Source organism: Peromyscus leucopus, chromosome 16_21, assembly GCF_004664715.2.
Source record: "Peromyscus leucopus breed LL Stock chromosome 16_21, UCI_PerLeu_2.1, whole genome shotgun sequence".
In the NCBI taxonomy this organism is placed as follows: domain Eukaryota; kingdom Metazoa; phylum Chordata; class Mammalia; order Rodentia; family Cricetidae; genus Peromyscus; species Peromyscus leucopus.
In genome coordinates this window covers 12,050,022-12,075,476 of record NC_051084.1, presented here as the reverse complement: position 1 = coordinate 12,075,476, position 25,455 = coordinate 12,050,022, and the positions used below count along the sequence as shown (strand labels likewise).

Genomic DNA, 25,455 nt, shown 5'->3' with positions numbered 1-25,455 from the left:
AGGTGTCAGCTCCCCTGCAGCTGGAGTTACAGGCAGTTGTGAACCTCCTGACATGGACACTGGGAACGGAACTCAGGTCCCTTGCAAGTGGAAGAAGCATTCTTAACCGCTGAGCCATCTCCCTAAGCCTTTCTTGTTCTTTATTCTTGTTCTTTATTCTCTTTTCTTTTCTTTTTTTCTTTAAATTTTTTAATGTTTATTTATTATGTATACAGTGTTCTTTCTGCCTGCATGTGTCCCTGCAGGCCAGAAGAGGGAACTACATCTCATTACAGATGGTTGTGAGCCACCATGTGGTTGCTGGGAATTGAACTCAGGACCTCTGGAAGAACAGTCAGTGCTCTTAACCTCTGAGCCATCTCTCCAGCCCCCTGTTTGCTTTTCTTAAACCTTGAACTTCTGATCCTCCTGCCTCTACCTCCCAAGTACTGGGATTACAAGTGTGTGCCATCCTGCCTGGTTTTATGTGGTGCTAGTGGTGAACCTAAGGCCTCATGCATGCTCAGCTAGCTCTCTGCCAACTGAGCCACATCCCCAGCACTTGCTGCCATTTTTGAAGCATGTTGAATGGTAAGGAGTTGGGGACCAGGTCACCGCATGCAGTCTAGAGGGTGTTGGCGGAGTGTTCGTTGAGTGTTAATGATGTTGCGGTGACTTCATTTTGTGGCTCAGCTGTATTCCCTAGAACATACACTCGAGGCTGTGGACTGCAGGCATCCTGAGTTGGTGTGGCTGCTGGGCCGACCGGTGGGTCCTCAGCTCTCCTTCTCAGGCTTAGCAGGGATACCAAGTCTTTCACCTCCTGAGCCATGTGCCCTCAAGAAAAGGCTGAAGGGAAGCCTTCTCGGAGCCCTCCTACCTCAAACTGCCCCTGACACTCAAAGCCATCTTCTCACGTGGGCAAGGCAGCATGGCCCTGCAACCTCAGCACCTGGGAGGCTCAGCTAGAAGGATTTTGAGTTCAAAGCCTGCCTGGGCTACAATAATGAGATCCTGTCTCAAAAAGAAGAGTGAAATAAATAAATATAAACAGCCAGACATGGCGCCCCATGCTTAGACTCTAGCAGTCAGGGGGCAGAGGCAGAAGGATCTCTGCCAAGTTCAAGGCCAGCCCAGTTTACATAGAAAATTCAGGCTAGGGCCTGGAGAGATGGCTCAGCGGTCAAAAGCACTGACTGCTCTTCCGGAGAACTTGGCAGCTCACAACTGTCTGTAACTCCAGGATCCAACACCCTCACAGAGACATACATGCAGGCAAAATACCAATGCACATAAAACAAAAACAGTCAGGCAATGGTGGCACACACCTTTAATCCCAGCACTTGGAAGGCAGAGGCAGGTGGATCTCTGTGAGTTCGAGGCCAGCTTGGGCTACAGAGTGAGTTCTAGGAAAGTCAGGGCTACACAGAGAAACCCTGTATTGGAAAAAAAGAAAAAGAAAAAACTTCTGTGTATCTAGCTAGGCAGTGGTAGTGCACCCCTTTAATTCCAGCACTTGGGAGACATAGGCAGGAGGGTCTCTGTGAGTTTGAGGCCAGCCTGATCTACAGAGTGAAAGCCAGGACAGTTAGAGCTACATAGAGAGACCCTGTCTCAAACAAATGAAGGAAGGTGTGTGTGTGTGTGTGTGTGTATGCATGCATACAGAGAGGTCAGAGAATTTTTGATATAATATTCAAACCATTTTTTGTTCTTTCAAAACATGGTTATTTACTCATTGAAAAATGACAATTTCTGGGGCTGGAGAGATGGCTCAGAGGTTAAGAGCACTGGATGCTCTTACAGAGGTCCTGAGTTCAATTCCCAGCAACCACATGGTGGCTCACAACCATCAATAGTGGGTTCTGGTGCCCTCTTCTGACACACAGGTATACTGTATACATGATAGATAGATAGATAGATAGATAGATAGATAGATAGATAGATAGATAGATAGATAGATAGATAGATAGATGATAGATAGATAGAGAGATAGATAGAGAAATCTTTAAAAAAAAGAAAAATGATAATTTCTTAACAAATTCTACATAGTAAATTCTAGGCCAACTTGGGTGACAAGGACTCCTTTCTCAATACGTGAGTGGGTCTCAGGGAACTCAGGCTGCCAGATGTGACACCAGGTCTTTACCAACTGAGCCATCATCCACCTGGCCCCAGATTAAGTTTAAGAGAATATTCCAAGCTTGACCAAATACTAACTAGTATGTTCCAAATCTCTTGAGGAACCAACGCCTACCATGTAGCCTGACACAGCCTGTGTATCATCACATGGGACACCTCCCTGTCCCCAGAACTGCCCCTCACAAAGCATCATTCTCCCCCTGGAAACCCTGAATCCTAGGAAAGACTGGTTGGGGAAGAAACTTCACAGTCCAAGATATCTCCTTATCAAGGCCACATCTGGCCTGAAGCGCCAGCCAAGACCGACACATCACCATCTGCTCCAGGGCAGCATGGAGAAGGGACAGGTGTGATATCTCACACAGGTGCGTGCCACCTCAGCCTGGCTGTCCCTGCCCACAGGACCCTCAGGACCAGCAGATCTGACCATACAGGAGGTAAGGTGAGGATGCCACTTGTGTGGGCCCCTGAAGGGACCACATCAAAGGGATGACATGGCTGTCACGGTGCCAGGGTTGGCTGGATGTGACTTTTTTGCATTTTGCAGGATGTAGATCTGGGGACACAGCTTGTCCACGGTTCACTGACTGTGTACAATTTTAACGTGGGGTTATATTTAGTACCAGAAAAATGTGTGTTGCAGAAAACAATGGCGGTACCTGCTGGGAACCCCAAAACAGTCAGTCAAAAACAGGAAAAGCAAAGACCAGAAAACAAAGGAAAAACAAAACACCCTTGAAAGTGAGAGGAAATACCCAGAATGCTAGTTCTTTGGTTCTGGTAGGTGGAAGGATAGTCCCAACCCAGAATTCCCAGGGAAGCCAAAGCGAGGGGGCTGAGACCCCACCTCCCAGGAGGGCTGCACAGCCTCCCTATTCCCAGGACTTAGGACAGGACAATGAAGCAGGGTGTTGGTTGTCAGTGGGATGATCAAGGACCCCACAGGGAATATGGTGTCATGAGCTTTCAGGGTGTATAGAGACCCCCAAGGTATGCCTCGAGGCTCCTCTGTCCCTGACTCCAGAACACTGGGCCTGGACTCAGAAGCTGTGAGTTTCAAATGACCTAGAGAAGGCACCTCCTCTTTCAGGAATGCACTTTCCCCATTTGAAAACTGGAGATGTGAAGTCACCAGACACCCTTTAAACACACAGGGAGAAACGTCCCAGAATAAATTACACAGAGTGAATGAAACCCACAGGAAAAATGGATGAGCCCAGCTCCCGGGCATGTTGTTGTCCATACTGATTTTCCTTTTATGGCCAGGTGGGTGACCTTGGAACGAAAAGTAATTAATGAGGGTGCGGTAGAGTGGGCAAAGGGGAACGCCGAGCTTGCCAACTGCTGGGCTTCCTCCGTGCCCGGTGCCTCCCATGTCGCCTCGTGGCTTTGTCCCAACAAGCCTGGGAGAGCTGTGGCTCCACTTCACAGCTGGGAGTGGGGGTTGAGCAAGAGAACCCACAGATGCGGGACACAAACATGGTGGCCCACACCCGGAATCCTAGCACCTGGGAGGCAGAGATAGGAGGATTGCTTTGAAATGGGGGCCAGCCTGGGCTACAGTCTCTTTCAAAAAAACAACAAAAAATGTTTTGCATGTTGTAGTCTTTTCTCCTCTTCAGTAGCTAGAGTCATTTCCTTCCTTCCTCCTTCCTTTCTTCCTCGCTCCTTCCTTCTTTTTTTTTTTGGTTTTTCAAGACTGGGTTTCCCTGTGTCGCCCTGGCTGTCCTGGATCTCTCTCTGTAGACCGGGCTGGCCTGGAACTCAGAGATCCGCCTGCCTCTGCCTCCTTGAGTGCTGGGATTAAAGGTGTGCGCCACCACTGCAGGGCTTCTAAAGTCATTTTCTAAGAGGAAGAAAGGAAGGAGGAGGAGGGAGGAACAGCCAAGTGTGGCAGCACACATCTTTTTTAAAAATTCCTTTTATGTGCACTGGTGTTTTGCCTACCTGTACATCTGTGGGAGGGTACCAGAACTGGAGTCACAAACAGGAGTGAGCCAACATGTGGGTGCTGGGAATTGAACCTGGCTCCTCTGGAAGAGCAGTCAGGATTACAGTGAGTCAATGCCTCAGTGAGAGGGTATAGGCTGGAGAGACGACTCAGTGGTTAGGAGCACTGGCTGTTCTCCCGGAGGACCCAGGTTTGATTCCCAGCACCCATACAGTGGCTCACAACAGTAACTCCAGCTCTAGGGGACACAACACCCTCTTTTAGCCTCTGCGGGCACTGTTCACCCACATGGTACAAAGGCATACATGCAGGCAAAATACCCATTCACATAAAAATCATAAAAATAAATCTATTTTTATGTAATATGCTGTCTTAGTTATTGCTGTGAAGGGACACCATGACCATGGCAACTCTTAGAAAGAAAACATTTAATTGTGGTGGCGGCTTACAGTTTCAGAGGTTCAGTCCATTATCCTGGCAGGGAGCATGCAGGCAGACATAGTGCTGGAGCTGAGTGTGCTAGGCAACAGGAAGTCAACTGATTCACTGGGCAGTATCCTGAGTATGTGAAACTTTAAAGCCCACCCCCATAGTGGCACACTTCCTCCAACAAGGCCACACCTCCTAATAGTGCCACTCCCTGTGAGATTATGAGGGCCAAATACATTCAAACTACCACATATGCTTAAAAAAAAAAAAAAACCCAGGTGGTGGTGGCACACACCTTTAACCCCAGCACTTGGGAGGCAGAGGCAGGTGGATCTCTGAGTTTGAGGCCAGCCTGGTCTATAGCGGAGTTCCAGGACAGCCAGGGCTACACTGAGAAACCCTGTCTCAGGAGACCAAAGACAAATTTTCTAGGAGTCCTGCAGTCTGCAAACAGAGGGTCTCTTTCAAAGAACAGATGCAGACGGGGAGTGACATTTGTGAGATGCTGGGGGTGGCCAGCCCACCTGTTCCACTGCGCCTCAGCAGCAACACCTGTTGGCCAGGAGTCGCTGCCAATAAGGGCCAGGCCTGGCAATGCTGCAGCAGCCCTGTGCGGGCTCCACCCTGACGCTAACTCCCATGATGGGGCAAAGCTGTGTGGGCCCGCCCTGGGGGATGGGCAGGCAGGTCTGTGGGGGTCTGACCCTGTGCGGGAGTCTCACCTGTGACAGGAGTCCCAACCTAGCCACGGGAGCAGGAGTGGTAAAAGCAGAGGGTGAGAAGGCAGCCTTGGGGCTGGCACAGGCACAGGGCGCGGGCTCAATCAGACCTGTGTTGACTCCTGGAGAGAGCATTGTTTACCATCCGTCTGAAGCTTTATCGGCCAGGGTGGCTGGCAGGTCGCCAGCTCCCTCTCACCGGGAAGGGTTGGTTGGCCAGGAAACTGTACAAGCAGAGAGAGGGGGCCCCAGCCGGGCTGCACACACACACAAATAACCTTTTTATTTCTATTGTTTACTTATTCATTTATTCTTTATTTTTATCTTTTTTTTTTTTTTTTTTTTTTTTTTTGAGACAGGGTTTCTCTGTGTAGCCCTGGCTGCCCTGGAACTCACTCTGTAGATCAGGCTGGCCTCAAACTCACAGAGATCCTCCTGCCTCTGCCTTCTGAGGGCTGGGGTGAAAGGAGAGCACCACCACACCCAGTTTGTCTCTCTACTTTGAAAGTTGGAAATCAAGGTCTCTATCCATCCCTAAGGTCTCTTCACTCACTATACCCTGAGCAAAGCCACGGGGCTGTCAATTCGTCGGTTTCCACCAAGCTCTTCTGTGTGCTTCTGAACTCGGTTTTAGGTTCTGGAGCAGAGACACGGAAGTCACACTCTTCCACACACAGAGTCTCAGCCCGGAGCCTTAGGGTCAGCATCTGACATGGACCCACCTCAGTCCGTCAGGGAGGCTCCAGAGTCCTGATGGGAACAACGGTAAAATGCTGGATTCCAAGGAATGCCCACTCCAGTGACTCCTGCCAATGCCATTGCTGTCAATGTTGACTCAGCTCTGCGCCACAGATGCACGGCCTCAGGCAAAGGATTTGGCCCCAGGATTCTCGGCAGGGCAGTACTGCCTCCTAGTGGGCAGCTGGGCACTGACTCTTCAGCGGTTTGTGAACCTGTCAATAGGCTCTGGGGCAGAGCTAGCTTTGGGGAAAGGGTGCCCATGTTAACTGCCCGCCATGGTGGGAATGACTGCCCTCCGTGGCACTGAATCCATTGAGCATGAAATATTAAGGCTTGGAAAAGCTTGGACGGGATCGCAGCTATCCCGTCAGGGGAGGAGCAGGTGGGCCACCCTGTTGCGTGCTCTAGTATGGGACTTATTTGCATGTTAGCTGTGAGGACCTGTGTGTGCTCGAGAAAACACTGGCTGTACCATCTTACAGTGCAGCACGTGTGCCCTGCCATGTCTTACTTCCTGGAGCTCCGGTCCCCTCCCTAGCCACAATTAACATCAGTCTGCATCTCCACTGCAACTTCCCTGTATGGAATGCTTTGAGCATCTATGCCCTCTTATCATTAATTTTATAAACTGATTATTTATTAAGTTAAGGCTTCACATACTGATTCTCGTGCCCCTCCCTCCCAAGTGCTGAGGATCAAACCTAGCGAGGCTCTAGAGCATGCTAGGCCATGCGGTCGCTGAGCTACACACACACCTACATTTCACACCCACAATTCAGTGCTGGGTGTACAAACACCTGGGGCTAGTGCAAGAGCTCCAAGTGAGTATGGCTTGGCACTCAAGGCCCTGGACTGATGCCCTTTCAGTAATGTAGTGGTTTATGTTACCCTCACAAGGCCCTTGGGTTCCAATTCCAAACATGACTTTATCACAGAACAGTGAAGGATTGATAATATCAAAAGTATAGACTTGCAAAGTACTCTACCAATTGAAGTCCAGCCTCATCCCCTTGGACCTTTTTTTTTTGTAAATATTAATTCTTTACTATTTTGTCATAAAGTCGTTTCTGTAGCCAGTTTAGGCCAATCTGGGATACATGACACTCTTTAAATAAACTGGGGTGGGGGAGTGAATCTTATAGTGGATACCATTTACTCTGTTTCCCAAGTAGCTTGCACTAACCCCCCTACCTCCCCAAGGTCAGAGTCCTTTATGAGAAAAAGCACACACAGGATCTATCTCAGTATTTCAGTTTCCTGCCCTTCTGGCTGTTGGCCATTTCTCCTGGAAACCCTGCCAGGGGTCCCCAGCACCAGCAAGGGAACTACCAGTGTGGAAGGCATGGCAGCCTTTTCTATTGACTGCTAGAACCCTTGGGAGTCACACACGGGCTCTAGAAAAACCACCAGGGAAAGGTCCAGGAGCAAGCAAAGAGCTGGGCATCGTGGTGGTTCACACCTGTAACCCAGCAGTGATGTTCACACAGGACTGCCCAGGCCGGGCCAGCATGGGCTACAGTGACACCCTCAGAAATACAGGGGCTGACAAACTACACCTGCTGCTCCACCAGATCACAGATGCCTGTAATTCTGCTCTAAGGAGTCAGGTGCCCCCTTCTGGCCTCGATGGGCACCTGCACTCATACATGAAAACACCCATTAAAGATACTATAGAAAGGATGAAGTGTGCCCTGCCCCTGGCACAAAGCCAAACTGCAGCCCTTTGGATTCCTGGTAGCTTCACTTGATAGCCAACTGCCCCCCCAAGTGATGGAAGGGGAGGGCTCAGGCTTGCTACCACTGGCTACATTTGCTAGGCCCCCCAAATCCATTTCAAAGAGCCAGCTAACTGTCCTTCACGTGTATTTCCCAACTGCCAATCTCTGCAACTTGGGAAGATCCTCTTAAAAAACCTAACATTCTCTCAGGCCAAAAATAATCTCTCCTGACCTTGAACTGATTTGATTCTGGGCAACCTTGTGCACCTCCTACATAACTAGGATTCTGATGCCCTGACAGCCAGCTTCACAAGAGCACAAGCAACTGTGTACTAAGCAAGTGTCGGTTTATGTGGCGTGCTAACTTCCACTGTGGAGGTCCAAGTAGGGTGCTGGCATGGTAAGATTTTATTTGCAGCTTGGTGGTGGTGGTGCAGCTAATCTCAAGAGGCCAGCCTGGTCTACAGAGTGAGTTCCAGGACAGCCAGGGCTACACAGAGAACCCCTGTCTCAAAAAAAAAAAAAAAAAAAAAAAAAACCAAAAGCAAAAAACAAAAAAAAGTTTTTATTTGCAAGAGACTCAAGTTCAGGGCTGGCCTGGTTTCTCTTCATACAATTAAGTGTAAAAAATGAAAATCTGCGGGCAGTGGTGGCGCACACCTTTAAGCCCAGCACTCAGGAGGCAGAGGCAGGTGGATCTCTGTGAGTTCAAGGCCAGCCTGGTCTACAAAGAGTTCCAGGAAAGGTACAAGGCTACACAGAGAAACCCTGTCTCAAAAAAAAAAAAATGGAAATCTGCTAGGAGGGGGTGGCACACGCCCTAAATCCCAGGACTTGGGAGGCAGAGATAAACTTTCCAAAAAGCAAACAAAAAAAACCCCAAATCCAAGATATTTGATCATATCCACAAAACTGGTAACCACCTGCATGTGAATGACATGCAGCACCCATGGGGAACACTGGATCCTCTGCAGCTGGAAACGTGGGTGCTGGGAAGGCACTACTCTTACGCCTAAGCCATCTCTCCAGCCCTTCTATTAACTCAAACTGTGATATTACTTAAGAACACAGGTGCTTCTTTTCCTGACGTGTGTTACTTCACAAAAAAGACTTGTCCAAACTACTAAGATGTAGTGGAATGGCTTTGTAACCAGGGCTGCCAAGGTTCAGGACTTCTCCCTCCTGACAGTTACCACCAGAGATCCATCCAATCTGCCAGGAAGCTGCTCCAAGCTTGCAGCCAGTGTTCACCTATTACAAATGACATCATATGGAGTGACTTCATTATTTCTAGCCCATTTCAATCAGAAATGCCAGCTTAGTTAAGTGACGTTTCCAACTCGGGCAACAATTCACAGCATATTCACTTTCCTGGCTTTCCCAGGAAAGCCGGACAAAAAAACCATTACTGTCATTAGAGACTATAGCTGTTGCCAAGGATGCTAGCAAGACCCAAACCAAATGTTCTGGAGACTAGGGATGTCTCTGTATGCTCCATTCTACCCAACACTGGTCATTAAAAATCCACCCAACTGAGCTCCAGTTCCTGGACATTAAAAACATTTGCAGTGGGAGAGGGGGCGAGAGGGAGAGAACAGGGGAATCTGTGGCTATTATGTGGAACTGAATGGTGTTGTAAAATAAAAAAATAAAAAAATAAAAAAAAAACATTTGCAGAAGTGTTTGCTTCCTCCCACATATGTGTGCACCTTGTTCATGTCTGGTAAAGAACAGGGAATCTGATCCCTTGAAATGGACAGCAAGGAGCTGTCGGTGCTAGAAATCAAGCTTCAGTCCAGTGTGAGAGCAGCCAATGCTTTTCCTTCAATTTCCTGAGCGTGAATTGGTGTTTCGCTTGCACGTGTCTCTGAGGGAATCAGATCCCTTGGAACTGGCATTACTAGTTGTAAACTGCCATGTGGGTGCTAGGAATTGAAGCCATCTCTCCGTTCAGTCTTGGGCCTGTGCTCTTCTTCCTCCCTCCCACCAGTGTTGAGGTTCTGGGGCCTCACAACTTGTTTGTACAGCGCTGTAGATGGAGCCAGGCTCTGTGTACACTAGGAAAGAAATCTTACCAACCCGTATTTCCACACAAAGAAATATGAAGTCTTGGTCTCCAAGTTGAAGGCCACATCAAAACAACCTCCCAATCACATTCCTCTTGAGTTACAAGCCTTTTGGGGAGCCAATGAGAAGGCTTACTCAATGGGTGCATGGTTAAGTAGCACAGTACCTGTCTCTACCTGTGTGAATCCTGGGTTCAGCACCCAGCCTCCTTTTAGTAAAGGTATGGGCTTAGAAGCAGGATGGCTCAGCTGCAATGGGCCTTTGCTGATATTAAATGATAAACCTAAACACTACGAACTTAGAATCCAACCAAGGAAATACTGCATATACAAAACCCAAGTAGACTATCACAGCATGGTTCAAGAGCCCCTTCTCAGGATCAAGGTCACAGTGTATCAGGTATGCAATAAACACTGTATAAGACAGGGCAAGTACTGGTGTAATAATGTAAAATAAGATTCAATGTTAACCGGACTGTTTAGATAAAAATATACTCCAACCCAGTTTTTTGTCAGTGCCTTTAATCATAAAAAAAATCTTTTATGCCCCTTCCCCAAAGAAAAACCAGGAGGCAACAGTCTGGCAGTATAAAAATAGACAACTGGAAGAGATCCAACAACTAAATTCTACCTGGGATTCTGAAAAGAAAAGCATTTAGACAAGGCACTAAACCCATGATTTGTAGAGAACGCTGATGTTTATTACCTGTAACTCTTCCATTAACAGTGCTAGGCCACTCTAGAAAAAAAAATCTGGTACCAAAATGGTACACCAAGGTCACCTACATCACACTTAAGTATGTACATCGGAGGTATCCCACAATGAAGTGAGAAACCCACAAGTCCCAATTCTCACTAAGTACTAATAATAAACTCTAGTGACCACCTATAGCCATAACTTAGTATTACACTCGAGTGTGATCAAGATTGGCTAATGTGACCTACTATTACAGAACTTACAAGAGCATTTCCAAATAGCCACAATGTAAATGTTAGTTCAGTTTTAAATCTCCACATTCTGTATTTTCTATAAACCAAACTTGTGCCAGGGCTTCCAGTTCAGTGATCTATCTAATTAATGATCAATAACCAGTTAGGCTAATGCCAATGAGGAGTAAACTACTCACTCTACCATGAAGGACCAAGGGTCCAATTTCCTAACATGTTCACAGAAGTCTGAATTTAAAAGTATCTTCTCTGAACATGGACACTTCTTTCAAAGGCTCATATTGGAACTTTCTGGACACAATTCTCTCATTTCTTACTGTTTCTTACTAAGATTTATTGTTGAAAGCTAACAGTTTTTTGTTTTTGTGGGGTTTTTTTTGAGGGAGGACTTAGAGATAAAAACAAAGTCAGTACAGTAAATCCAAAAACTATCTCAAAAGAGCACATTTAAGAGAACTTAAGCCACAAGACTGTTGCATTATGATTTAATCTAATTGCACACACACAAATCTGAAACCACAACTCCTCCAGACTTCTAAGAGAAAGGGGATGCATGCCTCCATATTCAACTGTGCATCGTTACATTGAACCATATGGTGGATTTTACATCATGATGGATCAGTTTGGAATCCCATGCAAGACCTCAAGTTATAAAATGAAATCCACGTTTAAAACTTTGTTGAAATGTTTTCATGCTGAAGATCAAAGCCACTTTTTACGGGCAACTTAAAGAGTTACAACACACCACACTGGTGCTATTTTAAAATGTCAGTCAGTGTCATGATCCTGAACTGGCTTCAACTCCTAAAGAATGTCTAACTCTTAGATAACAACCAAAGGGGAAAAAATTTTTATTCACTAATCCAGTGCCTCTCAGTTAAGTTTCTTACAAAGAAAGAACTGGGTAACCAAACTGCTTCCCCAGGGATAAGAACAATGTTAACAGTGGGTTCAACTGACCACTACACAATTATGCTAGTATTTTATTAATCCAAAAGCACTTTACAAGAAAATATAAGTATGGCTTCCAATAGGAATGTTATACTTGGACTTGATACCAAGCTCACAGATCTGAGTGTGCAAGGAAAAACAGGCTTTCAAGTTAAACAACAATTTGTAACCAAAACTTTAATCCCAAGGATTCTCACAAACATATTACAAATGACAGCATGAAAAAGATATCTTGCACAGTAACTCAAAAGTTCAGCTCTACAATGTACCCTTAAACTGTTAGGACACTGCTAACTTAAAGCCTTCCATTTCAAATAAAATGTTACAAACAGCTTTTTGTCCATCTATAGCAATCGGTGAGGAACCTCTTTGCAAACCTTTGGAGTGCAGTTCCCACCCTTTACCTGTTGGCTTGTGTTCACAGCAGCTTTTTAAAGACTGCTTATCATTCCCCCACAGCTCCACTCGTATCCCAGCTACTAGAGAAACTACAGCTTTTTCCATTTCTGCCAGCTCTTTCTATATCATTAGCACATCACACTTTAACTGGGCATTATCTAGGTTTATTTCAGTCTATGAAAAACTAAAGTTCAAAGCAAATTCAATCTTGCTTAAGGGAACATTGTAAAGTAACACTTTTTGATATTACATGCCTCCTAGGATCCATTTGGAACCACAGAGAATTACATCGTTGTGTGTCACCGTTCCAAGAGACAAAACAAATTTGAACAGCTAAAACATCTTAAAAATGCACCAAGCTTATGAAGTCTCAAACAAACTTGAATTTCCTGTACATACTCCTGTCAAATGAAGTTCTTTCCTGTACATCACTTCTTTTGCAAACTGGTCTTCTACTTCCTTTCATTTGACCTAGATCGGCTAAAAAATAGAAATGCAAAATTTTAAACATTAATATCTTGGTAGTTCATAGTACAAAAAAGATTATATATGCATATCTTCAATAGCCATTAGTGAACTTACCTACGAGACCTAGAGAAGGATCGAGACGGCTTGTGATTTCTCTCGCGAGACAGAGACCTTTCTCTTCTCCTATCTCTAGAAAGTGACCTAAAGCCAACAGAAAGCACATTAGCCAATGATGTTAGACATTTGCCTTATAAAATAAAGGTCGGCTCATTCTAACTTAACATTGACTATATAAGCTACCCAAAACACGGCTGTTATTAAAAAGTTACCTAAATTTCATTAAACAAGTACTTTGGGAAAGAACTAAGAGGTATCAGAAGCTGCCGTTTCTGAGAACGAGGCACGACATTTACCTGCTCCGGCTTCGAGAGAAGCTTCTCCTTCTTGGAGATCTAAAAGCAGAAACAGCAAAATTAGGCTAATTGTCAATTAGTATATATGGCGTGAGGCATTTCCCAACTTTTCAATCTCACTGTTGGGCCCAGTGAATGTGCCGAAGAACTGGCACTCATCGTCCAAAAATAAAAAAAGAAAAGAAAAAAAAGGCATAGAAGGATTAAGGAACAAAAAGCAAGTGAAAGCAGGTATTCCAACCATGGATTTAACAAAGAATGCTTCACAGCAGATCTGTCCAATGCAAAACTTCATGTCAAACTAACTACCCAAACACCACACCAAATGTAGTCCCACAAGTAGTTCCAAAAAATAGTACCGTAAACCAGTATTTGGAACCCATGCAAACCTTTAAGTCCATAACAAGACTTAAGTACCAGGTGGATAGTGTCATTTTTGTGAAAACGCGGTAGGTGTAACATCGATGCCATTTAGTGCTACATTAGAACTGCATTTGTGACGTCACATTTAAGAGTGTGTTTAGGCTCATCAAAATTACCATAGCTTGGCCCACACTTCACCCCCAAAATTTTTAAATTTTGAAAACTGTTAGTAAAACCATTTAAAGGTGATAGGATTTAACAAATTTTTGCTAGGAAGAAAAGCTAAAATCTGTTAGAGATATTAAAATTTTAGTTTGGCATCTCACACATGCACATAAGTTCACTTGAAGGTCTAGTCACATTATGAGTTCCCTATCACCCTTAAAAGTTGTTTCAAGCAATATATTGTACGTTACCATTCAATTATGCACAGCCAGCCTTTGATCCAGAAAAAAGAATTACTTTAAGCCGCTTACTCCTTATTTTTAACCAGCAGTAAACTGTATAAGCAGGAAAAACTTACTAGTTTTGGGTTTCAACAAGCTAGAAATGGTGAGGTGAGGCTGCCGGACTGACGGCCAGGAAGAATTTGCTGAAAAGGTTTTGCCAGATGTTGCGTTGGATTTAGTTGGTTGGCGAAGGGGGTGTTGTGGATTTTTCCTGCTTTTTTGTTAGCCGAAGGCTGCTGCTGTAGTTGTTGTGAAGACATTTGGTAAATAAACAGCTGAGCTGATTGGCCAGGAATGTGTGGGCGGTCGAGGTGGCTGCTGCCGATTTGGTTAAGGTTGGAGAGAAGGCTGAGAGAAAACAGCATGCTCGGGAACCAAAGGGCGGTGCAACCTGACGACTGGCCAGCCTGGGTCATGTGAAACGACACCAGCCAAGCTGAATGGGGCGCGCTGGTCACATGACGCTGAAAGGGCTAGTTGACTGGCTAATGCAGATTCAGAGGGTGGTGAGAAGAGACATGATGGTGACTCTGTAACGGGGTTCATTTTTATTAATAGATGGACCAAAAAGCACAAAAAAAATGAAAAACAAGCCATCAGTACAACCATCTATTAGCTAACAAATACTCTTTATTATGATGGGCAACAGTGTGTTGTTTTTCAAAACAGCAAAAGGGGCAAGATTTTGCACTCCTATCTCCTAGGACCTCACTCACCTGTGAGAGGTAAATTCAGTCCTACAGAAACTATTTTGGAGGCTTGATTTGAGGAGATGAGGAGTTTGCATCCAGGCAATACTGCCTGGTCCAAGAATGATGCCATTTCAATCATTAAAAAAAAAACTGAATTCTCTCCTATTGGGGATTCAAGAACGGATGACTGGGAATACTTTTTAGCCCCCTTTATTGGTTAGTGACTTAAGTTTGTTTCAGAAAGATTTCTACTTTACCAGTTGTAACATTAAAACAGCTGCCTGTTTTGATAAATATTACAATTGTGCTAGTAGAAAACACATTTGTGAAGAGCTAGTTGAATGTAATGTTGATCAATATGGAGTCAAGAAATGGAAAAAGGCCTAAATTGAAGTAAAGGGAAGACTTGGAAAAAGATGCAACTAGAAGATGAACTAGAAGACAGATCCAAGATAGAAGTTACTAACTACCAACATGAATATACACCTACAGACAAAAGCCAACACTCAGCACAACTCACATACCCCAAGCTACACCCAGCAATTGTTTCGTAGAAACCTTGATGTTCACAGTAAGTTAAAACCCACCAACAAACTTAGGCAGAAATACCTGCTCCTACTAAGCTACTCCATTACACCAATGCCTCTCTAAAACGTGCTCTCTCAAGTACCTTCGCCGAGGTGGAGGACTCCTCCTGCGGTAATCATCTCGAGGGCGACGACCCCAGGAGGGAGGTGGGCCACGATTCCGACTTCTTTTTTCACCATTCGAAAGTTCCACTCTTACACGGCAGCCACATAGTGTTCTAAGGAGAGAAGGGTCACTAATCACAAAACTGCTCATGGCAGGCAGTGGCCCAGGGAGTCCATCTCGACCACTCCCCATTTCACCCAAACCACTTAAGTCAAATGGAACCTAATTTGACACTTTCATGAGTTCCCTGGCCCTGTTGGGTCTAAGTTCTTAAATTTTCTAAAAAAATAATTTACCAAATGGATTTTTTTAAAAGCAAGAAAACAATTTTATTACTTATGAATTAGTCTGGCTGGGTATGTAGGCATATAGACATCTTTAATTCCAGTACCAGGGAGGTGGATCTCTGTGAGCCTAGATTACAAAATGAGACCTTGGTCTTAAATTATAAATCTTTTAAAAATTATACTAAGCTATGGAACCCTGTTTCACAAAAAATAAGGGCCTGCACCACCCATATGCCTGGTGCCCAAGGAGGTCGGAAGACATCGGATACTGGAGTTACAAACGGTTACAAACCATCACATGGCTGCTGGAAACTGAGCCCAGGTCCTCTGCTCCTTACCACTGGGCTATCTCTATCTACAGTCCCTGAACCACTCTTGATTGAGCTCAGTAATAACTGTTAGCTGTAACTGTTTGTGTATTTCTCATGTATTTCTACTGTGACTTGTTCCCTTGAATTTTTCATTTTCCTATACACTAATCTTAACCTTTCCCTTCATTTTTCCAGAGCCATCACAAGGAATGAAGCCAGCGTGACCCTACCAAACTTTCACTGTACTTGTAGGAACAAACAATCTATAACTTCAGAGCTACCGTGAGTCCCTCTTTTTCTCAGGCCCTGGGCCTATCAAGACAGAAAAGTATCCTTGCCTTCACTTGCTATGTAAGCAAGTGAAGCTTTGAGCTCCTGTCTAACTGCCAAGTGCTGGGATCTCTTTTGGGTATAATACGCCACATCTGGCTCAAAGCAGGAATGTTGGGGCACAACCGTTTGGACAGCCAGCTAGCAGGGCTGCAATTACCAGCGTACAGCTGCATCTAAAACACAAAACAGCCACGTGTCCTAGGAAACTGAAACACTAAAAACCAGGTGAACTAATTGTCGTGAACATTACCTTCCATCAAGCTCTCGGACAGCATCAGCGGCATCTCGGGGATCCTCAAATTCAACGAACGCAAAGCCAGGAGGGTTTCGAGCAACCCACACACTTCGGAGTGGTCCATAATAGCCAAAAGCCCGTTCTAATTCAGTCTTGTTCCCATTGTTTCCAAGATTACCTACATACACCTTACAATCTAATGGACAGGAATCACGATGCATTTCTGTAACAACAGAAAAATACCAATATTTATTTATCCAAGCAATGCAGTTAAAAACAAATCCTAGGTAATTTAAAAAGAGCCTCAAAGTATAGATTATTGGTATATTGTCTAGCTTGTTCAAGCTTCTGGATTCAAGCCTAGCACACATAACTTCTACTTAAAAAATATAAAATAAAAAAGCGGGGAGGGGCAGGGGCAGCCTACATATAAATCCCAGACCAATCCATGTGTGGCGACATGCTTTTAATCCCAATACTCAAGCAGAGTGTAGTGTAGGTGGATCTAAGCTTGAGGTTAACCTGGTCTACACATGGGAGGGTCAAGCCAGACAGGGCTACATAATAAATATATATTCTAGTCCTAGGAAGGAAGGTGGATCTGAATCAGATATTAGCCTTTTTTTTTTTAAAGGCCACCTTGGAACTGAGAAAACACTGAAGGATCAATTAACACAATATGGACTGTGAATTAGGATCTAACAACTGTTAATTCTACAACTGTTAGTTTTTAAAGACAGGGTATCTATCTCTCTCAAGTAACCCAGGCTGGCCTTGAACTCCTGTGCCAGACTCCATCAGCCCTGCATATAATATACAGAATGAGGGAGGCCTGATTAACTTCAAATTAAATTCAACAACCAATAGAATGTGGGGTGACAGTGCTCACAGATGGAGCTAGGCATTCAAGATCAGCTTCCACTGACACAGAAAACCATTTTAAAATATTAAAAAAAGAAATGGTGTCTGTCTTTAGTCAGGCCATCTGTGAGCTTGAGGCCAAGCATCCTCTACAGAGTCCCAGGACATCCAGGGCTACAGAGAGAAACCTTGTCTCAAAAAATAAAACATAATCCACACATGTCAGATTTCAGTCTCTCCCCTCTAAAGCAAGGCAACCATCTTAGCCATTTTCCATTGTTTCCTCTCGTCATCACACAATGGTTAACCAGGAAATTACAGCAGAAAATAGAAAGATGGATATACCTCATTATTCAACCACAGCCATTCCATTAAGTTTAGATAAACTACAATATCTGCACTAAGTTGAGCTACAGGACACTGTGGGAAAACTGGGAAATCATCTTTCTGACCTTCACTGTGGTACATATATACTACCTCCACAAAATAGACAGGGTTTCTCTGTGTAACAGCCCTTGCTGCCCTGGAACTGGCTTTGTAGAACATGCTGGCCTCCAACTCAGAGATCCAACTGTCTTTACTTCCTTGTACTGGGATAAAAGATGTGTGCCGTCAATGTCCAGCACTAAAATGATTTTTATTTTTATTTTAAAAAAAGATTTATTGGGGCTGGAGAGATGGCTCAGAGGTTAAGAGCACTGACTGCTCTTCCAGAGGTCCTGAGTTCAATTCCCAGCAACCACATGGTGGCTCACAACCATCTACAATCAGATCTGGTGCCCTCTTCTGGCCTGCAGTCATACATGGTGTATACATAATAAATTTATTTAAAAAAAGATTTATTTATTTATTTGTGCTTGCAGTGTTCTGCCAGCATATATGCCTGCAGGCCAGAAGAGGGCGCCAGATCTCATTATAGATGGTTGTGAGCCACCACGTGGATGCTGGGAATTGAACTCAGGACCTCTGAAAGAGCAGCCAGTGCTCTTAACCTCTTAGCCATCTCTCCAGCCCTAAAATGTTTTTTTAAAAGGCTTCCTTTACATGGCACTTGTAATCCTAGTCTTAAAAGTAGTCATTAAGATCACCAGTTTTGAGGTTAGGCAGGGCTACAGCTGAAGATCCGGTCACAACCAAAAGCTTCCAAGATATATTGCCACTAAACTTCCTTTACTACCAGAACAATACTATTATCACCTCAAAAGATTCTGGCCTGGAACTCAGAGATCTGCCTGTCTGCCTCCTGAGTGCTGGGATTAAAGACGCCACCACACTAGACTTTTAACTCAAGAGGATTTAAAGGTGTGCACGACCACACCTGGCTCCATGTGGTTCCCACCCCACCCCCAAACATTCCCAAGTCTGGATATAGTTCAGTGGTAGGGAGCCTGCCTAGAATGCATCTAAAACTTAACCCCTAGCACTGCACACACAGCCTGTACAGCTCACTGCTGCACTAGTCACAATAGTGACAGTTGTGCCAATCCAAAGTTACCCGAAATAGACACGGAAAATATAATACAGCAGTCAGAAATACTGACAATTACTATTAAGTGTAAAAATCTTGAAAATATTCTAAAACCGGAAAAGGACATTACAATTCTCAGAATGTGAAACACCCAAAGTGGAAAATCCAGATTATGAGTGACTGCCAGGAAGCTAGTTGTTGAAACTGAAAAATAGTATTTTATAGTTTAAGTGTTGAAAGACAAGTGTAGTTTGAGATCATGCATGTCCAACAATAAGGCTGAAGACTCCCGAGAGACTGGGAGAATTCCAGGACAGTCGGGGCCACATAAAAAAGAAAACCAGGAGCTGAAGCATACAGAGCGAGCCTGGGCTGCATGAGACCCTGTCTCAAAAAAAAAAAAAAAAAAAAAAAAAAAAGCAAGCAAAATTATCCGGGCGGTGGTGGCGCACGCCTTTAATCCCAGCACTCAGGAGGAGCAGAAGAGGCAAAGGGTTCGAGTTCCAGGAGAGCCAGGGCTACAGAGAACTGTCTCAGGGAAAAACAAAACATACAAGCAAAACATCTTGGAACCATGAAGATACCACAACGCCGTGAATGTTTTAAAAGCTACCACAGCCAGGCGCGCATACCTGTGACTCACTAGGCCAGGAGAATGTGTTATGAGGTCAGACTGGTAGAGAGAGACCCATCTTTATAGAATAAGAGAAGCCACGTTCAAAAATAAATCTTGAGGTCTGCGAGGATAACACACCTGCCGGGTGCTTGCATATCAGCACACACAATGCCCCAAGTTCAATCCCCGGCATACCCCCAAAATTGTGTCTTTAAAAAAAAAAAAATCCGAAAAAGACACTGATTATACAAGAATGTACAGCAAACCTTAGGACACGCTTTCAGTAAGCCTTCAATTTCACTCCCGAAATTAATTCATTTCCAATGTCTCTCCTACTGTAAAGGTGACGATTATCTAACTAAAAATTCCAGTCCAGGCACATCCTATTTTGTCGTGACCCCACCCTGCGCCCAAGACTCAGCTGAGAGGCCAAGCCATTCTGCGAAAATTAAGAAAGGTTTTCACACCTGTTAGCAGCCAAAGCAGGTCAAAGAACAAAAGCCAACTCAACTTGAACGGGGACTTCCATTAGGGAAGAAATAAGATCTAACCACATCCAAGTTTTAAAGCAAAGACTAAATCATCACTAAGTAAATGAGACTGAAGAGGGCTTCAGTACCTAAAGGCCTGGTCTTGATTCGTGACTTAGAAAATTAAAAAAAATCCGAGACCCAATCCCAAGAAAACCAGGAGGAAAAAAAAGGCGCCATCAGGCTCAAGGCCGCGACGTGCACAATGTGGCCAGAGACCCCTCGCGTCGGGACCCCAGTCCGGAGTGGCCGCTCCCCTCGGCTCCCCGCCATGGAAATGAGAAAGCTGCGGGACTCAGAGGCCTGGGAGCCCCTCCGACCCGGCCGGGTGTCCCCGCCGCCGCCGCCGCCCGGGACCGAACGTCACAAAATGGCGGCGGCGCCCCTTTGTCTCAACCTGGCGCCGCCATTGCGCCCGGCCCCACCTCGGCTCCGTGACAAACTCCCGCTCCCCCTTCCTTCCGGTCGCCGGCCTCTTACCGAGATCCTGGGTTCACACAGCCGAAGCTCAAATCCCAACACTCCGACAGGCCCACCCGCGCCCTTCGGGAACCTGCTTCCGCAGATGCGCTCCGTCCCCTGGCGTCCACGAAATGGCGGACCACCGCCTTCCCCTCGGCCCTATTTATAGCTCCCGTCTGCGGCACGTGACCCCGCCCTCCCGACCAATCAGAGGCGGTGGAGGCCGTGACGCAAGGCGGCGAGAAACCGCGGTTACTGGTAGCGCGCGCCGGCCCGTGCCGCCGGGTGGGCGGAGCCGCGCGGCGGCGCGGGCTCGTCGCCGCCGCCGCCGCGCGCCCGCCGGCCCTTGTAGGTGCCGCGCTCGGCCTCGGCCATTCTCTCCCCCTTCTCCCGCCCCCCCAACCCCCCACTCTACCCCCAGACCCTTACTTCCTCACTTCCTCACTTCCGCCTAGGCTGCGGCTGGATTAGAAACAACCTGGGCACCGCCGCCATTATTCCCAAGCGACGGCGTTTGCAGCTTGCAGGCGCGGGTCAGAGTCAAGTGTGCATGCTTGGCCCCTCCTCGTTGATGCATTGACTTAAGGAGCCTTGAGAGTAACGTTCTCAAGGTCACCGAGCGGTGGGCGACCTACCTGGTACCCCGGGGTGGCCGCACCCGGCCCCTACACAGGGACCAGTCTGCAAAGTTTGCCCAACTCTTCTTTGTTTTCCCGCCTCGCCCAAACCGCGCGCGGCAAATGAGACTTGGGGAGGCCGCCTGGAAGGGCGAGGGGGGAGGAGACAGCAACGGTCACCAGGATCACTTTCACACGTGGAAAGGAAAGATGATGGTATAGGGTGACTTGAAGCTCTGAGCACACTGCTCCCGCCATGCTGATGGCCGCCGGGGCGCCTGCAGCCTTTGGGACGGCTTTGCTCTCGCGGGCAGGCCCCCTGCATCTCCCTGGGCCTCTGCACACTGCCCCAGGAATAGCTCCTGAATTACCATCCATCACCTGCCTTGACCAGCGGCAGAGTCTGTCTCCAGCCCCCAAACGGATCCTCGGCCCAGCTCCGCTCAGGAATAGTCTGGTTTATTGCAGAAATTTAGTTATTTCTGCTTCCCCGAAAAATAAAAATTCCAGACACATAGCTCTCCTCCTCAGTTCCCCGCACTGGTAAAGAGGTGGAGTCATATACACCACAAGGAAGGCGGTGCGGTGCGGTGCCGTGCGGGATACAAGTTGTTAAACGCGTTATGTGTCGGGACCTTTAGCTGTAGAGCTACAAAGGGTTTCTCTGTGTAGCTTTGCGCCTCTCCTGGAACTCACTTGGTAGCCCAGGCTGGCCTCAAACTCACAGAGATCCACCTGGCTCTGCCTCCCGAGTGCTGGGATTAAAGGCGTGCGCCACCACCGCCCGGCCGAACATTTTTATTCATAAACCAAGCGAGGTAGGTAATGGCCACCTCTAATGCAGCCCCAGCTCCCAACAGACTAGCTTTTTTTTTTTAAAAAAACCATCTGCGACATCTCCCTGGTCCAAATATTGGTTTTGTTGTTGTTTTGAGGTTTTTTGGTTTTTGTTTTGGTTTTTGTGGGATTTTTTTTTTTTTTGGTATTTTGAGAAAGAGTTTTCCCATGCTATCCTGGAACTCACTATGTGGATCAGTCTGGCCTCAAACCTGGAGATCCACCTGCCTCTCAAGTGCTGGGATTAAAGGTGTGCACCACCATGCCCAGCAAGCACGCGTATTGTTCTCTTGGTGTCTGAGACAGGGTCTCTCTCTGAAGCGCACCCTGGCCCAGCACTCACTCTATCCAAGGTGTCAAATGTGTTGAAACTGTCCCATGACTTCCTTTACAAATGTCCTGGGTGGCATTCATAGCTCTCCTAGACCCATGCAGACTTTGGGATGCAGGTTTGACACACCTGACTACAGTCCAGGATCAAGTTCAAGGCAAAACTGTGCTTCCCGCAGGGATTCGGGACAGGAGCCAGCTCAGCTCCACCTTGACCCTATCTCATCCACTCCTAAAAAAAAACGCCAGTGCTGGGGATGTCATTCAGTAGCAGGGGCTTGACTCTAGCATGTGCAGGGTGCTGGATTCTATCTCCAGCATTGCCAAAAGTAAGATAAGCCCCAAGAATGATGGCCAGGCGCTAGTTATTATACACAGATTTAATTTATTGTTTTTTTTTTTTTTTTTTTCAAGACAGGGTTTCTCTGTGTAGCCCTGGCTGTCTTGGAACTTGCCCTGTAGACCAGAATGGCCTCCAACTCAGGGATTCACCTGCCTTTTCCTCCCCAACACGGAGATTAAAGTCAGGTGCCACCATGCCCAACAAGATTTAAGTTTTGTTTTGTTTGTTTTTTCGAGACAGATTCTCTGTGTAGCTTTGGATCCTGTCCTGGGACTTGCTCTGTAGATCAGGCTGGCCCGGAACTCACAGAGATCTGCCTGGCTCTGCCTCCCATGTGCTAGGATTAAAGGCGTGTGCCACCACCGCCCCGGCTAAGATTTAATATTTTAAAATTGTGATTGACTTCAAGTTTCAGTAAAGCAAAACCTAATAGTTCACTTTATGAACCATACTACTGCTTCCTTGGCTACTTGATTCAATCAGAGTATCTACCCTGAGGGTTAGCTCTAGAAGGAACTATTTACAAAAGTGTAGGGCTGAGTTAAGGGAACTAAGGACCGAGCACCAGGGCACCCCCAGAGACAGCTCTGGGCCCTCTGGCACAAAGGCGGCAGGCAGCAGGGCTACCCAGACGAACCGGAAGAGGAACTCACTGGCAGCCTGGGTTTCTGAGTAGAGGAACCAGACTACATTCTTTCTGCAGTGCTCACACCCAAGCGAGACCCAGGGCTCTCCCCATGAACTCCATGCCCAGCTCTTCCTAGTCCCATCTCTACATGGTGACTTCTTCTCACTACACCATAGAAGCCTGAGGGCGTGAGAGCTGGGTGATGCAATCAAGCCTAAAGTCAGCCTCCCAGGACAAAAAACACAGCGGAGCAGACTGGGGAATTGATCTAGGGCTGTACTGTCTTATGCAATAGCCATTAAGCACCTGTAGCTGATAGCTGTTTGGTCTCCATTGAGGTGTGCTGTAAATGTAAAGAGAAGGGGGGGGGGAGAGCATTGGATTTTTGAAGGCAGGAAGAATAAAAAAAGAATGCAAGATGTCTTATTAATTACATTGACTCCTCATTTGAGTAAAAGGGTTTCAGGGGGGATGTTTTGTTGTTACTGTTGTGGTTTGAGGGGTTTCAATTTAATTTTACTTATTTATTTTTCCCTCTGAACAGGGTTTCACTATGTAGCTCAGGTTGTCTTAGAACTCACTGTGTAGACCAGGCTGATCTCAAAGGCACAAAGATCCACCTGCCTCTGCCTCCAGTACTGGGATTAAAAGGTGTGCGCCCCTATGCCTGGGTTTGGTTTGGTTTTATTTCTTGTTTTTGGAAATAGGGTCTTTTCATATAGCCTGTCTGGGCTACATGACACCCAGCTTCTGGGTCTTTCTTTGTCCTCTCCATGAGTTCTCCACGGAGTGGGTTCACAGAGCAGGAGAGCCTATGCTAAGGACATGGATTCACCCTCTCCCTAGCTTCCAAGGTATCTTGACATCCTCCTGAGGATCTTTCCACACCAGCAGCAGCGGGCAGTCCAGCGACAGAGGCTCTCACATGACCCTACATGGACAGCAGAAGCCTGAACAACGGCTCCCAGCCAGCCAGCCACCAGCTTGCAATTTCCTGCATTTGTTGGGACTGTTTTTTTTTTAATGAGTTTGCTTTTTGTGTGTGGATATTTTGCTTATATGTCTGTGCAACACACATGTACTTGACACCTGTTGAAGCCAGAAGAAGGAACTGGAGCTCCTGGAAGTTACAGCTGCCTTCTGGGTGCTGGAAATTGAACTTGAGAGCAGCCAGTGCTCTTAACCACTGAGCCATCTCTCCAGCACCTGATCTTTTTTTTTCCTTCCATATCTTTGTGGGAGGATTTAGATGAGGTCCTGCTGCACAGCCAGGCTGGCTAGAACTTGAAACAACCCTCTTGCCTCAGCCCAGAAAGGCCAAGGTTACAGATGTGAACCACCACGCACAGCTCAGTCTTTTTCTTTTTTTTCAGCACTGAAGTCTTTATTCATGTGAATCATTAAAAATGGGCATCTATACCAGTGTCAAACGAGGGTGGGAGAGGAAGGCAGGGTAGACAAGGAGAAGGAATTCCTGTCTATTGGTAATAAAGCTCCAGGTTCATCCCATTATGGATTTCATAATCTCCCAGAGACACGTGGTCCTTAAAAATCGTGTACCACTTTTTAAGAACGATCTTATTCCAGCGGGTGCCAGTTTGGGCTGCTCTCAGTTTCTTCAAGTCCCAGAGAGTGTCATCCGTGTTGCACTTGACGCGGACTTTCTTTCCTAGACGGTCGTTGCAAACCGCCTCAATCGTTGTGGCTGGAGCTCTAATCCCCTCGAACTTATCAACGACGACACAACTTCTAGCTCAAACACGAGCCCTGGATCAATTTAAGGCTAGAAACAGGAAGCGGAAACAGGAAGCGGAAGTGATATAACGGAAACACCCGCCCTAGGTGCTTCCAGGTTCCGGGCTAGCCAGTCTTTTTCATTTGTATTTTTTAAATTACTTTTTAATTTCCAATCTTTTTTTTTTTTTTTTTTTTTTTTTTGGTTTTTCGAGACAGGGTTTCTCTGTGTAGCTTTGCGCCTTTCCTGGAACTCACTTGGTAGACCAGGCTGGCCTCGAACTCACAGAGATCCGCCTGGCTCTGCCTCCCGAGTGCTGGGATTAAAGGCGTGCGCCACCACCGCCCGGCTTCCAATCTTTATTTTATGTGCAAAGGTGTTTTGCCTACATTTATGGCTGTGCACCAGGTGTGGGCCTGGTGCCTGCTGAGGCCAGGCGGCATCAGATCCCCTGGAACTGGGGTTACAGAAAGCTGTGAACCACCACCTGGGTACTTGGAACTGAACCCAGGTCCTCTATAAAAGCAGCCAGTGCTCTTAACTACTGAGCCATCTTTCCGGCCCTTTCTTTGTATTGTTTATGTGTGTGTGTGTGTGTGTGAAAAAAGTTGAAATTTATTGAAATACTTAAGTGTGGATTAGGCATTGGTGAGAAAGAAGTGATCAGGTGAAAAAACAATATACACTCAAAAGCGTGGTGAGAGTTTGTCAGCTAAGATTCAATCTTATTTAAAAATATAT

At 46.2% G+C, this 25,455-nt stretch overlaps 1 protein-coding gene across 2 annotated transcripts; it reads right to left on the bottom strand.

The window, feature by feature from the left end:
• Positions 1–11,162: 11,162 nt before the first annotated feature.
• Srsf3 (serine and arginine rich splicing factor 3) lies at positions 11,163–20,374 on the bottom strand. 2 transcript variants are annotated; one of them, XR_003736491.2, is made up of 7 exons: positions 20,243–20,374; positions 16,303–16,510; positions 15,099–15,233; positions 13,811–14,266; positions 12,925–12,963; positions 12,626–12,712; positions 11,163–12,523 (listed from the first exon to the last, which is right to left on the bottom strand). XR_003736491.2 is itself a non-coding variant. In XM_028888354.2 (6 exons), exons 2-6 carry the CDS (start codon positions 16,506–16,508, stop codon positions 12,496–12,498), a joined length of 495 nt encoding a protein of 164 aa, XP_028744187.1. In that variant the 5' UTR covers positions 16,509–16,510; positions 20,243–20,373; the 3' UTR covers positions 11,163–12,495. The 2 variants fall into 2 exon arrangements, 1 of the variants encoding a protein (XP_028744187.1); XM_028888354.2 differs by lacking the exon at positions 13,811–14,266 and having other exon boundaries at positions 20,243–20,373.
• Between the last annotated feature and the right edge of the window lie 5,081 nt (positions 20,375–25,455).